This window comes from Cornus florida, unplaced genomic scaffold (assembly GCF_030987335.1).
Source record: "Cornus florida cultivar Cherokee Brave unplaced genomic scaffold, ASM3098733v1 CherokeeBrave_3.0.0_Hap2_Chr11, whole genome shotgun sequence".
Taxonomy (NCBI): domain Eukaryota; kingdom Viridiplantae; phylum Streptophyta; class Magnoliopsida; order Cornales; family Cornaceae; genus Cornus; species Cornus florida.
The window spans coordinates 27,619,081-27,634,490 of NW_026775581.1; the positions used below are offsets into that span (position 1 = coordinate 27,619,081).

Consider the following 15,410-nt stretch of genomic DNA (forward strand, 5'->3'; position numbering starts at 1 on the left):
CTCATAATAATACCTAAATATGGGTGTGAACCAACAAATGGTCTTTCTTTCTATAAGCATAAATATATAATACAATATTTACCTCAAAATAAATAAATCAAATCCTCCATTCTATGATGAAAATAAAATAAAATAACAACTTCAATTCTTTCTGGCCTTTAATGCCAACTCTACCACCATCAAGTACCTGAAATAATAAGAATGAGGTGAGTTCAAAAGCTCAGCAAGATCCCTGCTCAGCAAATAATAACCTTACCTCACCTCGATAAATAAAGGCACATACACGTGGGTAAGAAATGAAATCAACCTCTCATATAAGGTAAGGAACAAATCCAACAATTGATACCTTGCAAGATGGACTCATCTTTCAATCAGTAAAAATTAACCACTACACCTCCAAATATTGGTACGTAGTCCAAATAACATATAAAGGGAACTCCAAGACTAATATAATAAATTAAAATTAAATTCCTATAACGTCATACTTGATTATTATATGAATATAACTGTACAATAGTCCACCACAAAATAAATCTCTAAATCATTTGAAATATATAGAAAAATAGGAATCACTCACCTAGATCTCCGAAGAAATTTACATATAAAATCGACCATTATCAACAGAAAAATACTCAATAGATCTAGCCACAGAGTAAGATTAAACTTACCGATTAAACTTACCGTTTAAACTTTTATCAGTTTCATGATCCAACACAAATGCTCTTCCAATTTTGCTCTGTATATTCTTCTGTCCAAATTAATAATTATCAGATAACAAAATTACATATAGAAAACTATACAATCGCGTGGGTAAAAATACTTTGATAGTAATACCTTCAAGTTATCACCATTTGTAATTCATTCTACAGCAGTTATGAAACCTTCTTTATTGTAGACTAACCATGGTATAATACCCAAATAATATCTTCAATTAGAAACCGCCTTGATCGTAGGCTAATCCTCAGAATAATATCACGTAACGTAATAAAACATATTATCATAACATATAACATTATCCTAATCCAAACACCCGTATTAAACACCACGTAACTATTTACGTTTCCATTATACTATCATACAAAGTACTAAAATATCAAGGTTGTTACATTCTACACTTTTTAAACAAATTTCGTCCTCAAATTAATACAACCTATTGTTTTAACAAAAATTCCAATCAAAACACATTGAGTAAACCTATATATAATATATTCTTCCCAAATAGATAACAAACATCAATCTAATAGACCACGTTAACCCTCTAGAAGTTTAATCCACTATGTAAAATATTCACAAGGCTATACAAGACTATTTAAAGTCTCCAATATAACTAATCAAGCCTAAATAAAATATGGGCTGTCACAATCTCCACCCCTTTTATAAATTTCCTCCCCGAAATTTATAATTCCATTGGTGTTCTTAGTGTTATTTTGCTAAATTAGGTATTTTGCTACAAAATCAACATTCAATGCTCCATGATCCTCGAAATTTATAATTCCATTGGTGTTCTTAGTGTTATTTTGCTAAATTAGGTATTTTGCTACAAAATCAACATTCAATGATCAACTCCATGAATAGTTTATGCAGTTGTTATTCATGGAATTATATGTTATTCAGCCCGTTTATGAAGTAAATAGTGTGACCCTATAGTATATTAACACGTGCGGTGGTCTTGCATGTCAGGTTCATCGATGGCTTTACCAGAGGACGACGCGTTACACTCTCACTCTCTCTCCAGTCACCTAGCTTCTTGTCATTGCTCAAAGCCTGAAACCGATTCTCATTATCTACACCACAGGCTTCCCATTTTCAAACCCTAGACTTCTCTCACTATCTCTCCCCCTTCTTCCCTGATATCTCGTCTCTTCTCTCTCCTCTTCGTCTTCTTCTTCTTCGCTGACAGGTGCGTCTCTCTCTCTCCTTATTTTTGTGAACTTACTGGTGTTTATATGTTTATGTGTGTTTAATTAATTTATTAATTGAAGTTGAATTAAATTATTCTTCCTACTGATGTATTTTGTTAATTATTAATTTCCCTCTATAGGCTCTCAACTCTCTCATCGCTTTTTTGGTAATTCATTCTTTAATTAGTAATTACATAACAATTTTGTTGTAATTTTTTTGCTTTGTTGTTGCTGCTGCTTCTGCAAATCTAAAAATTGTTATTCTTATAGTGAAGGAGTAGAAAATTGATGCATATTTAAATTATACTGAAATTGAATTATTTAAATGATTACATTTTCTTGTATCAAACATCAATTGAATTATTTGATAAAAAATTGATAATTTATTTTGTAAAAGTGTGTATTACTGTTGCAAACTAATATAATAACGCATTTCCTAATATTTGAATGACGTTAACATTTTCTTGACACAATTTTTTACCTTTTGAATTTTTTTATTTTTTATTTTTTTTTTATTATTATTATTTTTTTTTCTGGATGGTGTATTGGTTTATTTATTCCTCTATGTTGCTTATAGTTGTTCCAAAAACTAATAAAATTTGAGCTAATTTAATGGAAAGCATGGATATTTAGGTGTTACTATGCCTATTTGCCGAGTCAAAAGCAAAATTGAAGAAGCCGAAGCTAAAAACTTAAATCTCACACTGAGATAATAACGAAGCAAAAAATTCCAAAAAAAAGTTACTATTATATTTCTAACTCAATTCGTTATTTCAAGTTGCCTTTTCTCCTCAATCTTATAACCCTTTATAGGAAGTTACAACCGGCAAAAATTTAATTATGGGGAATTTTCTTGTAGATTATAAAACACTAAAAATAATCCAATAAATTTTATTCATGATATACATTGAGTAATACATCAATGAAGAATACATCAATATGAATTTATGACATAAACATAAAATTAATATTTAGAATATAACACAATTATAACAAATATGAATTTACATTGAATATAACATAAGAGTGAAATTCTCAACAATTATAATTTAAACAAGCGTAATTGAGCAAGACATAGAGTTGTAGAATTTATAAAACACAAATAATCTCAATAATATATTATTAATTATAATAAAAATTAAGGAAAACAATAATAATAAACTTAGTACGATAGAACTAACCTGGATAATGAGAGGTATGTAAGTGTTGTCCTAAAGTCATATGGTCTCTCTACGTGCAGGTGATAGTTGTTCAATATGGCTTTAAGATACAAATCATATTCGCCAGTGGTCTTCTTCAGCACGTTCAAAGAGGGATAAGGTTGGACTAGTCTCGTCTTCAAAGTTGCCCCAAATACAATACAAAATACTCCCATAGAATTAAGGGAAAGAGATAGAGAAATAGCTTTCTAAGATTAGTATACACCACTCTCAACCTTGTGTCTCATACAAAGTATGCGTATTTGGTTTTTTTTTTTCTGGATGGTGTATTGGTTTATTTAGTAATTACATAACCATTTTGTTGTAATTCCTTTGCTTTGTTGTTGCTGTTGCTGCTGCAAATCTAAAAATTGTTATTCTTATAGTGAAGGAGGAGAAAATTGATGCATATTTAAATTATACTGAAATTGAATTTTTTAAATGATGTTAACATATTATTGTATCAAACATCAATTGAATTATTTGAAAAAAAATTGATAATTTATCCTGTAAAAGTGTATATTACTGTTGCAAACTAATATAATAACGCATTTCCTAATTTTTAAATTTTTTTTTTTCTCTCCTAATATTTAAATGATGTTAACATTTTCTTGACACAACTTTTTTACCTTTCGAAAAGAAAAAAAAAAAGCTTTTTTTTTTTTTTTTTTTTTCTCTGGATGGTGTATTGGTTTATTTTATTCCTCTATGTTGCTTTTAGTTTTTACTAATGCTTTTAAATATGAAGCGTATCATTGCATACGCCTGATCCTGTTCTAAATCATAATACACTATGAACGAATTGTTACTCTAGTTCTAGACTGAGGTGCATCTTTTCACTCTAAATCATGGAGAACTATGTCAGTGATGATTTCGGGAAGATTTGATGATGAACCTTTAAAAAACAAAATGTATCTAGGGGGTGTTGAGTATCAACTAGGAAAAAAAAAATTGTAAATCTAGTTCTGGGTTAGTGACTGCAAATTGGTGACTGATTCGGTGACTGCAAATCTCAGCTGGAACTCCTAAGCCCAACAATAAAGGAAAATGAAACTTGAGAAAGTATTAAGTTTCTATTAAGTTTCATTTTCATGTAGTTGATTATTTTAAACTCAACAAAATGAGATTAAGAAAAAATGGAAAGAAAAACTTTACAAGTTTGGAGAAACAATTTTCTACTTATAAAACAGTGAGTGAATGTAAGAAATCAACAAAAATGGTCTGTCCCTTCCTCTCTCTTTCCTCTTTCCTTCCTCCTTATACCCACCTGTTTTCTTTTGTTTTTTCCCCCTTAAAACACCACCAAATATATTTAAATAACTGAGAGGGAACAAACACTTTCGGAATTTTTTTTTGATTAGTTTGAATGTCAAAGTTTGCTAAGTAATTAGCTGCCTTATTTCCTTACTAAGAGTAGAAGATATTTATATTCCAAATTATTCTTTGTCGTAATTTACTGTTAAAACAATGTACTGTTATTCTTATCTCTCTCTCTCTCTCTGGTCAACATGGTGGACAAGATTGATGTTTGATACAAGTGTTTTTGGCAATGATGATTAAATCTTTCTGTAGGTTTTCGATTTGTCATATAATCTATTTTTATCTCTCTTGTTTTCATAGGAGGCTTCATGGATGATCCAAAGCTGCTAGTTGTTGCCATTGATGGCGATATGCAAGAGTTTAGTTTTGCCCAAAAGGGTCTTCAAGTCACGTGGGAAACTGTCATCAATGATATAATCAATTCAGATTATTGTTTTGCATTTGAGGTGAGAGATAGCTACTATTATAATGCAAAAAAAGACAAGAAGGTCGCTGTTTTGAAGTTTCAGGCTTCAAGAAAATGTGCTTTTATTTATGGGTGTGGTACCACAAACTATGATATTAAGTATCGTGTGTGCCTTGATGAGTCCGAGCTCAACCCAATATCTACTGCTACAGAAGTTAACGTTGGATCTTTGACTTGCTATTTATTATGCCTTCCCAATGAAATAAAACTGAAGATTGTTGAGTCACTTGATGGTGTAGATCTTGCAAAGTTCGGGTGTGTTTGTTCAGAATTTAGAAATTTGGCATCAGATGAATGTTTGTGGAAGCAAAAGTTTCTCTTGGAGTTCAGTGACAAGGTGAAGGAGCGTGCGGAAGGAGAGAGCCTCTGGAAGCACCAGTTTGCTGAGGCCTGGAGAGAGAAGAAGTTCCATTCGAGGATATTAGTAGTTCCCACAGCGGCAAGGTGCAATCCTTTGTATTCAAAGAAGTACTGTAAATTCGTGTTGAAGAATCTGTGAGCACTTCTACCATCTATATAGTCAAACACTATGTCTACTTGGTGGTGTTGATTTATTTTTATCCATCCATCTGTCTTTCTATCTAAATAGTTAAATATGGTGCCTATATACGTAGTTTCTTATTTATTCTATGGTTATCTTGAAGATTTTTGCTTCTTGTTGTATGGCTTAATTTAAGTTGGATTGTTTTTCATGACTTAATATAGTTTTTACTTATTATTAATTTAAGTTGTTTATTGTCATATTGTTGTTGTATGAATTGTGTGTTATCATCTAATGCATTTGTACAACTAGATGGATTGTATTTCTAAGATATCAGTGGTTGCATATGCATATTACTTGGTAAAAATCTGTTTAAGAGACATTTTTTTTTATAGTAAAATTGTTCAAAGGTTGAGTTTTTCTTTTGAATAATGAAAAAGTTGAAGATCCAAGTCATGTCTTTCCCTTTATCCCACCTTATGTCAATCTCTGTGCACCATTTGTAAACATTGTTTTTTCTGCATACTATGTACGAATCTTACAAATATATATATATATGGAAATATTTCCATATTTTTATTGAGGATAAGTCGATTGAAAATTTCTCCCCCACCTCCAAATTTTAATCGCTTTGGCCATTCTTAATTATTAGTTGCCCATTTATGCGCGGAACATGTTAGGATTTAAGGCTCACCTTAGAAGGGCTATTCATTCCAGCAACATTATCTGTTTTCATCTTTTCCTTGCTGAGCTCTGGACATGGTTTGGTCACGGGGGTAATTCTTGGAAGAATGCAGGCAAAATCTATCATTCGATCTTCTGCAAAATCTATTATTAATTCCTAACCTCGATTATTTGATGCTATGCAAATCTCTTTGCACTCCACATTTGAAATATTATTTCCTAACGAGTTATAAAGATTTTGGTCTAACCTTCCTTCCATTGATTCTTTTTTGTTCTTTTTTGCTTTTCATCTCCTCCGTTTTCAGGAAGTCCTTTTATAATAAACCGCCCTTATGACTATACTAATTCGAACGGTAAAAGTCGATCAAGTCCCTTGTAGGAATCCAATGGCCCTTTTGAACCTGATTTTACCAGTCCCTTGTAGGAATTTACTTCTTCATGAACTATTTGGTCATTCAAGCAGACATCTTAATTATTCGTGGACTACAAAGTTGTTTCAATACTCTATTATGCTAGAGCATGTATAGTTCCTCATCTGGGTCGCTGATCCTTCTCTTAAACAGTTGATTCAATAATTTCAAAAGGTCAAATGTACACATATTGACGCTACCTGTCCGATCTGTCATTTAATACACATCATTAGTAATTTAGCATACTGCATATCTTAAATTTATGGACATTCTTCTTAATATGGTATATGTAGTTAGGTAGATGTTGAAAATTTGATAGCATCATAGGAGTACTTTACCTAATGAAAGAAGGGAGATACATACTCTTTGGAAGGATTATTTAAAAATGACAAATACTTTGCTTCTATCCTATCCTCCTGATAGGTGATTTTTACCAATGAAAGTACGACACCTGTGAAAAAGTACCACCGGACTACCGCCCTTGGTAATTTATTTCATTCTTCCAAGTTATTTGATTTGGCCCAAATCGTGCATAACTGGCTAAGTAATTATACACATTAGAAAATTGTGTAATCTTCCAAATGTAATTGAAATAAGATACAATACTTAATGATATTATAATGTATTTGTCTATAATGATATACAATCCTCTTTTTTTTTTTTTTTTTTTTTTTTTGGGGTGTGTGTGTGTGTCAAATAGTAAGAAAAATATAAGAAACAATTAATTAAGAGACATTTATTTGAAATTTTGATAGCAGCATCGTAGGAGTACTTTACCTAATGAAAGAAGGGAGATACATACTCTTTGGAAGGATTATTTAAAAATGACAAATCCTTTGCTTCTATCCTATCCTCTTGGTAGGTGATTTTAACCAATGAAAGTACAACACCTGTGAAAAAATACGACCGGACTACCACCCTTGGTAATTTATTTCATTCTTCCAAGTTATTTGATTTAGCCCAGATCGTGCATAACTGGCTAAGTAATTAAACACATTAGAAAATTGTGTAATCTTCCAAATGTAATTGAAATAAGATACAATACTTAGTGATATCATAATGTATTTGTCTATAATGATATACAATCCTCTTTTTTTTTTTTTTTTTTCTTGGTGTGTGTGTGTATCAAATAGTAAGAAAAATATAAGAAACAATTAATTAAGAGACATTTATTTACATTTCCGGTGGCAACATTAAGTTTCTTAGGCTTAAATCTAACCATAAATTTTGGTCGCGTTGATTTATTTTTATCCATCTTTCTATCTAAATAGTTAAACATGATGTCTATATATGTAGTTTCTTATTTATTCTATGGTTATCTTGAAGATATTTGCTTGTTCTATGGCTTAATTTAGGTGGGATTACTTATTTTGGCTTAATATATTTATTACTTATTTTTAATTTATGTTGCTTATGGTCATTTTGTGGTTGCATGAATTGTTTGTGTTATCCTCTAATGCATTTGTACAACTAGATGGATTGTAATTTTAAGCTCAATGGTTGCATATGTATGACACAGTTTAAATGGCGTTAAAAATCTCACGATATACAGAACTTTGAAAATGCCACGACAGCCACTTCGAAATAACACGTGACTTCGTCTTGCATGTCAGTTTGATAAATGCCTTTACCAGACGAGGACGCGTTTTAGACACACTCTCTCTCTCTCTCTCTCCAGTCTCCACCTAAGTAGCTTCTTTGCTTTCATTGCTGAAACTGATTTTCTCTATCTACACCACCGCTTCTCTCTGTGTCTTCCCATTTTCAAAGCCTAGTCTTATCTCTCTAGGATCCAACCGATCAAAGCGCACAGGCATTTGCTTTCTACCAAAATCGCAGGTACACTCTCCATTTCTTCTTCTTCTTCTCCTCCTACTCCTCTCAAAATTAGTCTCTCTCTCTCTCTCTCTCTCTCTCTCTCTCTCTCTCTTCCCTCTTTGTCTGTCTTCTTCGCTGACAGTTGCGTCTCTCTACCTCTTTTTCTCTCTCTATTGTATATGTAAATAGACATTAAAATATGTAGCAACCCTTATTACATACTTATATATGAAGAACTAACTGGTGTTTTATATGTTTATGTGTGTGTATTAAATTAGTTTTTCAATTGAATTCAATTAAATTATTCTTCCTATTGATGTGTTTTGTTAATTATTATTCTTTTTCTCCTTTAAATAACAGAACAGAACAATTCTGTTTAGGTTCTCAGCTCTCTCACCGTTTTTTTTCCAGTAGTACATTCTTTAATTACAAAACAATTCTGTTGTAATTCCTTTTCTTTTATTGTTGTGGTGGTGGTGGTGGTGAGCTGAATTCTTTTAGCAATTCTTTAATTACAAAACAATTCTGTTCCAATTCCTTTGCTTTTGTTGTTGTGGTGGTGGTGGTGGTTTTTAGATGAATTCTCTTTGCATCTCTGTGTTCACATTATATAAGTTTGCTGCAATGTAACAGTCTGTTGCATATTTGCAATGTCATACTGTTGTATTCTTATTGTGTTGTGCTCATAATTTTTGTGCTTATAGTGGAAGGAGGATAAATCTGATGCGTATTTAAATTATACTGAAAATTTGAATTATTATGATAATTTATTGTGTAACACTGTTGCAAACTAATTCATTAATGCTTTTCCTAATATTTTAAATAATGTTACATTTTCTTTTAGATGTTGAATTAGCTTATTTTATTCCTAATAATTTGATACAGGGGTTTTTGCCAATGATGATTAGATTTTTCTGTAGAACTTTGGATTTGGAGTTTAATCTATTTCTCTCTCTTTTTCTTTTTCTTTTTTTGTACAGGAAGCGTCATGGGTGATCCAAAGCTCCTAGTGGTTTCCATTGATGGCACTGTGCCAAGGTTTAGCTTTGCCAGAAAGGGTGGTCTGGTCACGTGGGAGACGATCATCAAAGATATAATCAATACAAATTATTGTTTGGCATTTGAGGTTAGAGATGGAGATGGCATTTATCATGATGCAAAAGAAGGCAATAAGGTTGCTGTTTTGAAGTTTCAGTCTTCAAGAAAAAATGCTTTTATTTACGGGTGGGGCACCAAGAACTATGATGTCAAGTATAGTGTGTGCTTTGATGAGTCCGAGCTCAACGAGGCATCTACATCTACTGCTGCAGAAGAGACTATCGAGTCTTCGACTTGCCATTTATTGTGTCTTCCTGATGAAATAAAACGGAAGATTGTTGAGTCGCTTGATGGTAAAGATCTTGCAAAGCTCGGGTGTGTGTGTTCGAAATTTAGAAACTTGACGTCCGATGAGTGTTTGTGGAAGGATAAGTTTCTCGTGGAGTTCAGTGAGAAGGTGCGGGAGCATGCTGAAGGAGGGAGCCTCTGGAAGCAGAAGTTTGTCAAGGCCTGGAGATGGAAGAAGTTCCTTTCCATGAATATAGAAGTTCCGGCAGGGGCAGCGTGCTATCCTTTGAATTCGAAGAGCTACATTGATTTCGTGTTGACGAATCTGTGAGCACTTCTACCATTCAGTGTAGTCAAACACAAATGCCTATTTTTTATGTGGTTCCTTATTTATTGTATGGTTATCTTGAAGATTTTGCTGCTGTTGTATGGCTTAATTTAAGTTGGATTACTTATTATGACTTGATGTAGTTGTTACTTATTATTAATTTAGGTTGCTTATGGTCATTTTGTGGTTGACTGAATTGTATTCTGAGATCTCAGTGGTTGCATATGTATGTTGCTCGGTAAAAATCAATTTATGGGATCCAAAATTATTTTGTGCCTATTTTATCCTTGGTAATTTCACTGCATTGCTAAATGTAAAATTGTTCCTTGAATAATAGTTTTTATTTATTTATTTTTTTAATGGTATAATTTTTCCTAGGTTGAGATTTTCTTTTAAATAATGGAAAAAATTGAAGATCCAAGTCAGGTCCTTCCCTTCATCCCTCACTATGTCCGTCCTTGTGCACAATGTGTAAGCATTGTTTTTGCACACTAGGCCTTGAAAAAGTTATTTTTTTCTTCTTAAATTAAACTCATACGTTTTTTTTCCTTCTTTCATTTTTATTTATATTTATTTATTAATTTTTTATTTATTATTTTTTTTGTCCTTAACATTGTGCTCCCTTGAAGTGAAAAACCATGGCTCCGCCTTGACGGCAATACCAAAAATTTTAAAAAATTAGACAGTGACATGACAATAAAGTAATATTATTACTATATATATATATATAGAAAATAAACTTTTGCTCAATTTCTTATATAGGAAAATATATTAAACATTTTCACTAATACAAAGTTAAAAAATATATTAAACAAGCAAAGTAGTTTAATGGAGAACCAGGACCCTCCATGTGTCTTGTGAAGTATTTGGAAGCTGCTGAAGAATCCTTCAGGGAACCAAACCTTCTTGATAGAGAGTTTGCTGGCCTTAAAAGGGCTGATCCGACCCAAATATAAAATATTTGTATAAGTTAAGTTTTCAAGAGCCTCAGGCCCAATTTTATTTTTTTTAGAGATAGCCGGTTTGGGCTTTGGACCGTTATGTAAAAAATTGGCGATTCATTTGAAAATCGCTGAGTTCATATCAATCCGGCCGGTTCGGTGGTGAATCCGGTGGAATAGTGAAGTCCTAAAACCGTTTCGAACTGGCCGGTTCGGCTAACCATGGATATAGGCCTCTCTGCTCTCGGGCTCATTAAGGCGCAACACTTGCGCCTATTGTGTGGCTAGGTGCGCTTTTGACAACATTTGCGCCTTTAATATGAAATATTAATTTTCTTTAATAGTAATTTAATTTTTCAATGGTACTCCTCGCTTCACTCAGGTCCGCTTAGACTCCAAAGAACCTCTAACGCCTTAGTGTGTCCTGGGACTTTGATAATGTACACTGTGCATAACTCACTAACTATATACATTAGAAAAATGAGTAATCTTCCAGAGGTAATTGAAAAAAAAAAACATACAAGGCTTTTTGATGTTGTAAGAAATCAATGACAGTATTTCGGCCTTAGCACTTGAAGTCATGGTTCTCCTACACCTTACTCTCTCCCCTGGTCTTGAAGCGAGTCCGAGTATGTCATGCAATGAAGCTAGCTTCTGTTGGTGATGGTTTTTGTGGAAAATGAAAGTGTCATTCTCCTTGTGTATTTCCTTTTGAAATATACCGTGCCTTGTCTTGAGTGTGAATGGAAAATGAAAGGTGCTGAATATGATCTGCTTCCCTTTGGAAAAATAAAAGACTAAAGTCTAACAACAATTGAGTATCCTACTTTGAACATAGACAATATATTTTCTGGTGATTAAAAAAAGATTGAAACTTATTAGTTATATTACCTTTCATGCACTTATATCACCCTGAACATAGACGATAGCAGAACATTCTAAAAAATTGAACATTAGAGTCTTGTCTAATAGATGCATCTGGTTTCATTGAAACATTTGATTTTCAGTTTCTAGTTGTCACATAAATTCAAAAAATTGCCCAACATTCCCCTTCAATGGAAGAAATGAGAATACATATCTCCGTCGCTATCTACTGCGGAAGGTAGTTAAGATAAAAGCTTCAAGCATAAGCCAGCTTGATATTTATTATAGAGGAGGAGCTCTATAATATGCTGGAATGGTTGCAGGGAAGAACACTTGTCTAACTCCTTCAGCCTCTATGATGGGAAAAATGATACCCGATGCACCCTGAAAATACAAAGTTGCCCATGAAAACTCTATATATAGTTCAATCAAGAAATAAAAAAAAATGAACTTTCAGTTAACGCATCTTCAGTATCTATGCTCAAAAATTAACAGTAGTCTATATGGATCACAACAGAGGTGAAATTAAGGCATAGTACGTAAGAGAAGATAGCGTGTTTTGTATTTCATAAACCATAAGGAAGAGCACATGCTACCTACCAAAATCAATCTGGCTCCAATATACATGCGTCTAGGTGAAGGAAAAGGTAGCAACAGACGACCAACACCATATAAAGCCACAAAAAAGAAATGGAGAACTAAGCTTAGCGGGCGAGGGTTTAGACCAGAGAGCAGAGCCACAGGTCCAGTCGAACAAACACCTCCAAGGCTCAGATAGTCAAAACATGCTTGGCGCATTTCCTTACTTGCTTGATCAGAGGATGCACAGAACACTTTGTATAGGGCTCCTGCCAAAGTATTTATTGTGGATGCCACTGGCTGCGAAAAAGCAAAACATAATAATTAGATACCATGTTAGGTGTGGCGGGGTTGCCCGAGTGATAAAGCGTAAGGCCTTAAGTGCCCCCCCACCTTGTAATCCTATGTTGATAAAGAATGAAAAATAACGTCTCTAATACACAATGCATTTTCATTTCAATAATTTTTTTGGGCAGTTAAAGAAAATAAAATTGGCACTCTTGGAAAAGCCTTAGTCACTCCAGTTCATAATATATGTGGGAACAAGAAATGGAGGTCAGAATCTATTGGAGCATTAATATCAACCCCCACCCCAAACCACTTGAAAAAATCGAATCTTGAAGTTTTATAATGTCTATATATTATGACTATTGTATTCTCCTTTCACATAATTAGTTTTGCTTTCGAACTTCTAGTGTTTTCACGTTAAAATAACACCACCAGGATATGAATTTAGCTTACCTTGCGCAAGGTGTAAAATGATTCAAGATACGTGCACAGAGAATCTGCATCACTCAGGTCATGCAGCGGCTTAAGAAGATTTCGCAATACAACAATATCAGAAAGTGCGACAGTCATTCCTCCACCAGTCAAAGGATGACGCATGTTGAAAGCATCACCCATTAAAAGGGCTCCAGGGGTAGGAAGGGGAGCAGCCGGCATACTTCTATTCGGCATTGTTTTAATATTTCCTTTATCAATTGCAGCTATAAAAGCATCGTGCACCTCAGCTGGTATCTAATACAAGCGCCATATTCAATTAATCCAAGGTAATAGACAAAAATGAGATGGCGAAATGAAATTTTAAGTAAATAATAACCACAATAATAGGGCATATATGATATTTCAAAAACCTTAAAATTGTGTAGTATAGGTACCTGGGGAGCCACTGTGGTTTTCAAATAGTTGGCCATTTCACCGTTACCAATAGAAGGTAGCTTTTGACCAGGTACATCAACCAAACAGCGAATCTCAGTAGTACTGATTTGATAAAATAAGATGGGTGACGGATCTGCTAAAATAACATGCCCATGTTTTGGAAATGGAAGTTGGCAATTCTCAAGGATCAAAGCAACAAAGCAAGACGGCACATCCACCTGTGGAACTCAAAAAATAAATGGGTCAACATTTTTACTTGACTATAAATGTTATCCATATGAATGTTTACTAGATTAGTGACGGAGGAAGAAAGTTTGAACAACAGGCAAAGAATTCAGAGTTGTACGTACTTTAGGGTTGCAAAGAGAGCGTCGCAAATTTGAAAAGCAGCCATCGCAAACAATCGTAAGAGGAGCATACGCTCTAACCTCCTGACCTGTTTTAGTTTTGTACCGTATTCCCTTAACAGCTCCGTTTTCTTCGAGCAGAGATGTCACTGTTCCTTGCTCAAGAAGTACACTAAATATAGAGAATTGCATGTCAAAAAGAGAAAATGGAACCAAAAACAAGTAACATCATAAAATTATAATTAGGGGAAACTCACTGAGAAAAGAAATGTCCAAAGGAAAAGGAAAAAATTACACTTACTTGGGAAGTGTAGCAGCTTTTTCCCTCATCCTCTGTATGAAGCGCCCGTTGTGGAAGCTTCTCCCAGCCACATCAGAATGAAATTTGTCGAGGGGATATGACAGTTTAGTACTTCTGCCATCTTTAAAAAGAGCATATCCAAATACTGGCTGGGCATCAATTTCCTCCACACAATCTGTAGTTGAAGTGGATGCTTGTGTTTTATATATATTTCACAGCCAAATCAAAAATGTCTCTAGATAAAGAAGAGCAGGACCAATTGCCAATTAAGTTTAATAGGAGCTAGGCTGTAATAAACTCTAAAATGCATGAATACCTTCAAGGCCCAATTCAGTGAGCTTCAAGTATCCACCTGGTTGTAGCAGTTCACCAACAATTCTGTCAGGCTCTGTCAAATCTCTCTCAATCACATGAACTCGTCGTCCGTCCTGAGTGCAACAAGTAGCCGAAAAAAAAATAAAAAATTACAAGAATATTGTAGTAAATTGAATTGAAGGGCTTTTAGATATATAGAGAACTACTACAGAAACCTGTCTGTGTCATCTCGAAATTGTTCTATATATACAAGTTGTCAACTAAAGAAGAAAATTTCTAAACTATACTAATCAAGAAAATTTAGTCGATCCAACTATTTTCCGAGCAAACAAACAGTTGGAAAAGGTAGAAATTAATCTCACCTTTCCGAGGGTGTGAGCGAGTGCGGCACCGGCAACCCCAGCTCCGACAATGATGACGTCAGATTTGTCCGGGCAGAATTCTCTGCTGTTGTCCCGGATCTCAAACGCAGTGCTAGTAGCTTTCTTTTGGCGATTTCTCTTGGTCCTGTCTCGCAAAATATGGAGAAGAACAAAGACTAACAGAGAGACGAAGAAAGTCATCGCCAGAATCATCATCCTTTTCCCTCTCTACCCCTCTGAAATTGCAATTGCAAATGTGGGTAACTCTTCTCTTTCTCTCTCTAGCTCTATCTCTGGTGTTGTTGGGAAAGTGTGAAGGAAGAGGATGAGAGAGAACAGTTGGAATGGAAGGTCCATTTATAGGCCAAAACAGAGAGAGGGTGTTGTGTTGTGGTCTGGTCAGAGTTAAGAGTTAGAGGTGAATGGGAAACTGGGAACAGAAACAATATTGCAGTCTGTGGCCCGGACGGTGAACTCGAGAGAAAGAACCGGGTCGGGTGGTGATGGAAGGAATGGACCCCTGAATAGGCATTCTCCATTGGGTTTGACTTTGACTTTGACTGTCTCGGTTCTTGTCCTTTGGGGTTATTAATATCAGATTCTATATGTT

The 15,410-nt window shown here is 34.1% G+C and overlaps 2 protein-coding genes across 3 annotated transcripts; one reads left to right on the forward strand and one right to left on the reverse strand.

Moving 5' to 3' along the window:
- The first annotated feature begins 1,352 nt into the window (after positions 1–1,352).
- On the forward strand, positions 1,353–10,063 carry LOC132286281 (uncharacterized). Of its 2 annotated transcripts, none has more exons than XM_059788589.1 (4): positions 1,353–1,529; positions 1,681–1,900; positions 4,721–5,381; positions 9,260–10,063. In XM_059788589.1, exons 3-4 carry the CDS (start codon positions 4,729–4,731, stop codon positions 9,273–9,275), a joined length of 669 nt encoding a protein of 222 aa, XP_059644572.1. In that variant the 5' UTR covers positions 1,353–1,529; positions 1,681–1,900; positions 4,721–4,728; the 3' UTR covers positions 9,276–10,063. The 2 variants fall into 2 exon arrangements, with proteins under 2 accessions (XP_059644572.1, XP_059644573.1); XM_059788590.1 differs by having other exon boundaries at positions 1,379–1,529; positions 4,721–5,330.
- Positions 10,064–11,840: 1,777 nt separating this feature from the next.
- On the reverse strand, positions 11,841–15,164 carry LOC132284034 (squalene monooxygenase SE1-like). The gene is made up of 8 exons (XM_059786093.1): positions 14,801–15,164; positions 14,440–14,551; positions 14,124–14,298; positions 13,826–13,994; positions 13,475–13,693; positions 13,059–13,334; positions 12,339–12,617; positions 11,841–12,122 (listed from the first exon to the last, which is right to left on the reverse strand). Exons 1-8 carry the CDS (start codon positions 15,014–15,016, stop codon positions 12,021–12,023), a joined length of 1,548 nt encoding a protein of 515 aa, XP_059642076.1. The 5' UTR covers positions 15,017–15,164; the 3' UTR covers positions 11,841–12,020.
- Positions 15,165–15,410: the final 246 nt, after the last annotated feature.